General features: G+C 36.2%; 1 protein-coding gene across 1 annotated transcript; it reads right to left on the bottom strand.

Annotated features, from left to right (window-relative positions):
- Positions 1–1048: 1048 nt before the first annotated feature.
- Positions 1049–7997, bottom strand: cplx4c (complexin 4c). The gene is made up of 3 exons (XM_014981818.2): positions 7831–7997; positions 2477–2564; positions 1049–1426 (listed from the first exon to the last, which is right to left on the bottom strand). The coding sequence occupies exons 1-3, from the start codon at positions 7995–7997 to the stop codon at positions 1208–1210; spliced, it is 474 nt and encodes a 157-aa protein (XP_014837304.1). The 3' UTR covers positions 1049–1207.
- Positions 7998–8712: the final 715 nt, after the last annotated feature.

Genomic DNA, 8712 nt, shown 5'->3' with positions numbered 1-8712 from the left:
TACCTGCGTAGATTTAAAAGTTTATTGAGTTTGTTGTTTATTGAGCAGTGTTGGTTAGCTGCAGCTGAGATAGCATATCAGTGTAGAAAGTTAACTGAAATTATGACATCTTATCTGACCTTCTGCAAGTCCGCTAAAGGGCTCGTTGCCAAACTTTAAACTCGACTTTTCCCAGCAATGTGAAGCCTGGAGGCAAACAGCTTGACTTTATTTTGGGCTGTCAGATTACAAACGTACAGCCAGTATATTCAGACTTTTTAAAATAAATTGAAAACTAACATGTCTTGGTAAATTTCTGCCTCACTTTCTGTTGTTGAGTCATAAAGAATCAGAATAATATAGATTGACGTTTGTGGGAATGTTCAAAGATTGTGAATATAAAAACAAACAGGAGGACCAGAGTGGATATAAAACATCCAGGATTCATTTGAAAACGAGGCATCCACAATAAGAAAAGTATTAACTCCAACATTCAGAGCTTTATTACCATTTTAAAACAGTATAAGGATGATTTTTCTACATGATATACAGCTCTGGAAAAAACTAAGAGCCCACTGCACTGAATCCCATTGAAAACCTCCTGGTTGTTCCAACAAATATTGATTCCTGAGTTAAAACATTAGTATAGTTGTTTCTAATTCAATATAAACTTCTCTTTTTTTGCATTATTTGAGGTGTGAAAGCACTGCAACTTTTTTGTTATTTTGACCATTTCTCATTTTCTGCTAATAAATACTACATTTTTACTTGGAATGTCATGGACATGTCAGTAGTTCATAGAATAAAAAAACAATGTTCATTTTACTCAAACATAAGCCTATAAAGAGTCAAATCAGAGAAACTGATCATTTTAAGTGGTGTCTTAATTATTTCCAGAGCTGTCTATGCATAACATTTGTAATTTTGAGTAGAGGATATAAATATTTCATTCTTTACACACCTTCCAGAAAAGCAGACAGTTTTGTATTTTACATGTTTATTTACACAAACTTTGCGAGCATAAAACTTCTCTAAATCTGTACAAGAAGCATTTACCGGTAAATGTTTCCCAGTGAAAGACATGCAGACATAAAGCCTCACATCTAAAAGAAGAAACTTTTCTGTGAGGAAACTGTCCAGACCTGTAAAACAAGTAAATAAAAAAAAGGATAGTGACGCCGGAGCTAAATTTAAATACTAAAGCTCGTCTGGGCCGTACTGCAGGGGTTCACATGAGGACGCATTTCTCCTCCGCAGTCTGCCGGAGCTCGCTCACTCTGCTCTGGGCCTTGGTTTTCAGTTCGTCCAGGTCCATGTTTTGCAGCTTGTGGAGGAATGAATCGTTGGTCTCCTCCTCCTCCTCATCTTCATCCACCATTTTGGCCAGTTCCTCCGGCAGGTCAACGTCGTCTCCGGCCATCTGAATCATGGCGCCGTCGAGAGCGCTCTGATCAAAAAGGCAGCAAAAAATGGCAGCTGAATGATTGAGTTGTAATTTAAAATGTTTTGCACATCAAAGCACATTTTACATACACTTATAAATACAGTTTAATCTGAAGGTGACATATTTTCCATAAAAAAAACAAGATATTTTCTTCACACACTAACATTAAGTTCACTTAAACGTACTAAAACTATTTCTATTAGCTTAATGATGAGAATCAATTGTTTTGAAAACTGCTTTTTACTTTCTTTAAGTTTAAAGTTTACATAACCCCCTCAGTGTTTAGTAGTTTTACCCATTTAAACTTTGTATCAAATATTTGCTGTGATTTTTACTTCTCTCTCGTTGTGACATGCAACCTCAGCTTGAGGGATTCCTGCATATTGATGTAGTTGGCTGGGTTTGCTCAGATAGAAAACATTTTTCTCTTCTTTTTACCGATTTGAATAATAAAATGAACTTGACTTCGCTTGACATGCAAAAAGTTTCAAATCTGTAACGTTTTGCTACAAGGCAACATTGCTAACAAATGCACTGCCCTGCAACGTGCAATAAATGCTAGACTTCATGAAAATGAAGGAAACATTTACAGAATTAAATTGGAAATGCAAAAACCTTCAACATCAGAGGATCAACTCACCTCTATGGAGGCTAAATTTATTTTCATAGAGTCCACAATATATTCTGTTTATTTTGTTTATTAGATTTTCCTCCCTTTATCATCTCAAGTTGTGATGTTTGGCTTTGTTTCTTATTCAAGAAATGTTTAATCCAAATGTGTGTATTTTATTTTCTTTAATGGAGGGCAGGTGTGTTTAATTTATTTTTGTAAACTGAATCTGACATTTAAAATGAAAAACTTTTACTTTTATAGCTTTTCCTGCCAATCAGAGTCAGTATGGCCCTCAGACAGCTCCCAAACTTCACAAGATGTCTTAGTTTGGCATAAATAAAGAGAGAGTAAGTCATAATTTTTTTTAGTATTTTTTTATTTGAAACAATGCATTCAGATGTTAATAATCACACAGATAGAGAATGATTAGAGCTCCTTACATCCGGTAGTCGGTATTTATCTCTGAGTGCGACTCTCAGGTTTGCCCTCTCAGCCTTTTTTGTTGCAAAGTCTTGGTCTCGTTGAATCCTGCAGAACAGAAACACGACAGATAAGACAGAAAGCAGCTAAAGAACAAACTGACTCATAAAAATAACATCAACGTACACACTTAAGTCTTTTTATTTGTATTTCTTTACAGTGTTTCCTGTTACACAGCTCATTGTGACTGTTATAAATCCATAGCTGACCTTCTCAGGAGCTGACATCCAAACATAGAAATGTTTTGCAGGTATTGCAGCAGAGGGGCGAATTAAAAGGTTAACGGGTTGACAAAGCAGGTGGCGAGGAGCAAAGCCTTTCTTTGTAAAGCGGTATCTCAGCACCAGCAGCATTATCACATGATAATAATGTTTGTGTTGAGGAAAGAGCAGCCCGCTCACTTCCTATCCGAGTTCATGTTCTGGTTCTGGGTACAAGAGGTTCACGCTCTGTCCTGGATGGCCAACTCTGTCCTGGGACGCCCCCTGGACCCAGAGCAGGAGGTGGGAGGCAGCAGGACTCTGGCTAAAATAGCATCATTGTTGGACAACATCTCCCATCCCATGCATGAAGCTGCTGCAGAACTGGAGAGCTCCTTCACTGACAGACTGCTGCATCCTGAGTGCACAAAGAAGCATCATCACAGATCCTTTCTTCCAGCTGTTTAGACTGCATAACTTTTTAATTGGGTGTTTGCATCACTGCTGGCTTTTGCACAGTTTTTACTTCTCATCTGTTGTAAGTCAGGGGTGTCAAACTCTTTTGTTTTGGACCAAATCAAGATGATAAATGCTTTTAAAGGGCCAGTTGTGCCAGATTGTATTGATAAAACTTGTTCACAAACTGCTAAAATATCAATGAATCCTTAAAATTATATATTATTGAACATCTTTTCAGTTCCTCCAGTATTCATGATTTTTTTTGTGAGCTTTTGCAGTAAAAATCAAAGAGTTTGTGGCACTAATTTGGAAAGATTTGCGCTTATTTATGACTGTAAATGTGACTTTTTCTTACTCGCTGTATAGATCATGGACTATAATCTGACATCAGTTAAGGCTGAGGCAGCTGTTTAGTGCAAGTAAGAAAGTTTTTGACAATTTTTAAGAAAAAATTGCAGTAAATTCCCAATTATGCACATTCCTGATCTTCAAATGACTTTTTCCCCAACAGCAGATATTTCCTCCCACACTTTTAAAAACTCCATATTTGTGGAGTTTTCTGCTAAATGTCTTGAGTTTCCTCAGGTTTCTAAACTGATGTGTGTTTTTGTTACTTGAACTGTCAGTGTAGATGGTCATGTTTTGTAGCCGTGCCAAACTCTATATGTGTTTTGATTAATCCACTGAAAAAAGCTGAATAAGTTCTGGAAATGTTGGGATATTGTTTTAAGTTTCTCCACGACTTTATCCTGAACCTGTCTGTGTTTCTTGATTCTTTTTTTTTTTTTTGTTCTTAGAGAAAAAACTTGTTTGGTTTTGGATTTATTCTATTGTACCACGATACGTGACTGACCAAACAATGATTATAATTCATGTTTCAGTGTAGGTCAGTCTGTTCTGATATCTGTCTGATATATTTTCCTGGCTTTATATGTTGCTTTAAAATGGTAAAAAATTATGAAAGGGGGTTTAATGGTACCATAACAAAAGTGGAAACAAATTTTCCATTTCTCTGTCTAATCCTGGAGGGTCTATTTAAACTTTCATATAAAGTAAATCCTTTTCTCTTTTTCCCCAAAAAAGGAAATCTCAATCAACATTTTACAAAGATCCTCAAAAACAAAATTTCCTCCACAGACAAGAAAAATTGTTTTCCCCTTAAAATAAACTTTAAATAGGATTGTCCCTGAGATTGCCAACAATATTTTGTGACAAAATACAACTTTGGATCTTCAGACAACGTATAGTTTATAGTTCAAGATCGGTTTTATATGCATGTTTACTTTTAAATTTTTGTGGCACTACTGACTTTTATTTAACAGTAGTTACATAAAACTACTGTTACATAAATCTGTAAAGATTACTGTTACAGTATCAAGGACTAATCTTGATACTAATCGCTCTGTAAAATCTTCACTCCACATGGTTGAAACTTTTTAAATTGTTCCTCTGACTGTAGACAAGTTTTAACTACAGACTTATAAAAATAAACACTTGTCTGCCTAACTTGAGGTTCTCATTCTCTGTATTTCATTTTTTGAATAGTGGAAAGTAGAACCGGTCATCTATTCTTAAGAATTAAAGAATTACAAATGTAAATGTTTTCAACTTTAAAAATTCTGCAAATGCAATTCAGGGATTGGCAATGATTGTGGTACTGGGGGGTTTCAATAAGAATAATTTATGTAATGTGGATTTTTTTTTACACCATTAAATAAATAAACTCTAAAGGTTTGATTATGCTGCAATGAAAAATGATCCTCTCTAAAGGATTTTTACACATTTTGTCAATAAACAGCCAGTTTGATGGATTCTGTATCTAATCAGTTTCTTTCTCCAGTTCTTGTGTGATTTTGGGATTTTGACTGCAGCCTTAAAACACCTTAAGTGTTTGTCCTTTTTAAAACCAAGCTGGGGTGCAAAGTGCTTCACAGTGCGACTCGGCTGTTTATAATCCAGGCGGTCATGAACTGACCTCCTGAATCCTGATTTCCGTCTCTGGAGTCTCTGAGCTGACGTCATTTGTGTTATTAGCCCAATTCTGCAATAATGTCATTATCAGTGTTATATGTCAGTTTCCATGTTGCTAGATTTACCCTGTGTCTATTTAAGGGTGGTCCTCTCTAACCCTGCTTTAATAAGATTAGCTTCCACAAGAGCTGTAGCTCGGCATAAATCCTCAGTTGCTTGATGTCTCGGTCAGGATTGTCCTCTCACCTCGCACGTCTCTGCCGCCAGGACAGTGTCCGCTCTTTCTCGGACACAGTTTTGGAGCAGACACTGAAGGTCACAGGAGGTTCAGCAGATAAACTGAAACCAATTTTAAGCCTCCAAAAAGTCTATCTAGTATTAAAACCTGTCAAAGATTTATTAGTAGAACAAAAGATTTGCAATAAATGCAGCTTTCTTTCAAATACTGTTTTGACTGCTGGCTGGTGTTTACAAAGCTGAAATGAGGAAAACTTGATATTTTTCCAGTATGCTGAAACTGTTTCCACTGTGTGTGATATATTTAGGTATATTTGTTGTTTAAACTATAAAACGCAGTTTTAAGTCTTTTTAGAGACCGTTTCATGCATATGTGGATTTTAGCTATTTGTCCCTAAGCGCACGAATATAGGGTTCACTGTAAAAACACTAAATCTTACCAAGTATTTCTGACATAGTTTCTACTGGAAATATCTTTGTACACTTGAAATAAGACAAACTAACTTACAAATAACTTTTTAGCAAGATATAGGAGCTTGTTTTGAGGAAATATTGAGGAAAAAGTGCCAGTTCCATTAGCAGATTATTTGACTTTTAACGAGGCATTTTCCCATGTTACTTATAAGTTAATTATACTGCCAATGAAACTATCACTTTTTCATCAATACTAAGGAATTATTTACTTGAAATAAGCCTCCATTTCTTGCTAAAAAGTTACTTGTAAGTTAGTTTGTCTTATTTCAAGTGCACTAAGATATTTCCACTAGAAACGAGTCTAAAAATACTTGGTAAGATTTTGTTGTTGCAGAGAAACCAATAAAGGTCAGAGATGGTGTAAGATGTCCTGCAGGATAACGCTTTTTTAAATTTGCAGAGAAAGTCAGGTAAGCATAAAAAAACGACTGGAGCACATAAAAAGGAACACAGTGACCAGAAACTCATTTCTTCTGTTGATTAATTAACTATCATCCAGGATGAATACATTTTGTGGATGACGTTTACAATAAAACCCAGGCTAGTGATTAAAAAGCAAAATTAATTAATGCTTTTTTGTGAGGACAAAAGGGTAAATCACTTCTGACTTTCTCATTGGCAACGAGATCTTCACTTCATTACAAGTTGCTTTCACCTAATTGGAGGTAACGAAGAGTTCAGCACCAAATGAGAACGTAAGGTGATTAAATAATTATTGTTTTAAAGCGCCCTGGCTAAGAGATGTGTTTAATGGTGGCTTCTGTCCTGACAGGTTGTTACACACAAGCTTAATCTGCTTCTCTGTCTAATTTGAGCCTCGAGGAAATAAACCCCTACCTAAAGCTACCCGGTAAACCCTGCCCACATCCATTGATGTCATACGTGCATCACAAGTGGCCTGGAGACACAGTTTTAAAAAGAACAGACCTCACCTCCTGAAAGGGCATTTACGTTCAGACGGTCATTGAGAAAAATAAACCTATTCCGTCATTTAAACAGCATAACACAAGGTAGTAAACTTTAGTTAACTAAAACGAGTTGAAAAGTGCTCACTACTCTGACAAGCCCTGAAAGTTTTACTTTTATTAAGCCAGGTTTACCTTTACATGAATAGTTTCATTCGGCATTTTGTAGTAAATTAATGAGATTGTGTTTAATTAATAAGGGTAACGTTGTCCTGGCAACTGGCTTCTCGCTAAGACGAGCTTGAAGAGCCGCAAAACGACCCGTGGAAAAAAATCAATGTTCAGTTGGGTGAAATGATAAAAATGAAATGTTTATGGATAACACTCTAAAACACGTTGAAGCTTCTTCAAATGCAGAAAGAAGATTTCTGAGCAAAATGGAAGCTGGACGTTGTGGAGCGCGTTTTGTTTTTTTTCATTAAAAGCTCTCCAGTCAAAGCCCTCCATTTTTCTGTCGCCGATCTTCCATAGTAAATCTATAATTTTGTGGCTTTAGAATGTTTCGTCTTTTTTATTGCACGTTTTTATAAAGAGGATATACACTCCTAACTATTTACCTTAAGGTAATATAGTAAGGAGGTGCATGCATATAGCATATAAAGGTATGTACTTTTTGTATTCAGATGTGTTCAGTTTCCACAGACAGATGTAAGAACTGAACTAAATCTTTCCCACATGGTAACATCACTCAGCGGAAACTAAATGCTCTGAATCCATGCAGTAAAATTCCTTCGTTGTTATTAGCGATCAGCCTTTCCTCTAATTTTATTTGAGACAAAGAAGAAGCTTCTTTTATGTTGTTTTAAGACAATCTGTTTGAATTTTTCTGACTTGTCAGTCAGCTGAGAAAAGACTCTAATTGTATTTTACATTAAGAATGTTGCTATTTGACATTTTTGTTTAACTAAGTCAAGACAGCATTTCCTCCTGGGGAATCCACTGTTAGTTTTTTGTGTTGTCAAGATTTGTAACATCATATTGGTAATAAAATGTTCTTTTTTTACTCACTTTTCTTCCACCAGCTGCTTCTGGTATTCCTCAAACTCCTCCCTGGACATGCCTTTGGACTCGGCTGTTTCTTTTCCATCTGCTCCAGCTTTGCTGCCACCTTCGCCACCTCCATCAGCAAAACTCTTCAGCTTACTGCCCAGCATTTGATTCATGAGAAATGCCATAGCTTAAAAAAACCCCTAGTCTGACTCGGTATGACTTGTAAAAAATGAAAAAGATTTGACAAATTTATTTAATGTTTTCAAATTTATCTTGTAGAGTTCCTCAGAGTACAAACATCCCAATTTGAAAGCTTGCCTATAGTGTGCCATAATGATTAGAGTGTATCAATAACTTGTGGCTGGAGTAAAACCGCTAAAGAGCTTAGCTCATAATCGACAGGCTTCAGACAATGAAGAGTATTTACCTTGTCAACAAGACGCAGCAGTGCAGGACAGGAGCTCTGCATGTTGTGGTTTTCATGTCTAAACCAGCGCAAATCTTATACATGTTGCAATGCACTAAAGTGATTATTAATCAGTAATTTTGTGATTACATTTCTCTATCACACTGATGTCAAACTCGAGGCCCGGGGGCCAAATCTGGACCACTGTGGCTTTTTATGTGGCCCCTGAGACTCCAAATCACATCAATAAGTCCCTCCAGTTTTTCACAAATCCGCAAAATTCATGCAGAATCCACACAAAGTCAACAGACCCCCACAATTTTTTCTGATTTTCACAGCAAATTTTTTTTCTCAGAAGTCAAAAAGGAAGGGACTGCTGCCTCAGGCTTACTTGATGTCCAGTTATAGTCTGTGACCGATACTGCGATTAATAAAAAGTCACATTTAAAGCCAAACATTAGTGCACATATAGTAAAAATTCCTTACAAATATTT

This window comes from Poecilia mexicana, unplaced genomic scaffold (assembly GCF_051168715.1).
Source record: "Poecilia mexicana isolate PSO_F unplaced genomic scaffold, ASM5116871v1 scaffold_17, whole genome shotgun sequence".
NCBI lineage: Eukaryota > Metazoa > Chordata > Actinopteri > Cyprinodontiformes > Poeciliidae > Poecilia > Poecilia mexicana.
The sequence above is the reverse complement of the archived record's forward strand: the minus strand, read 5'-3'. Positions and strand labels throughout refer to the sequence as shown.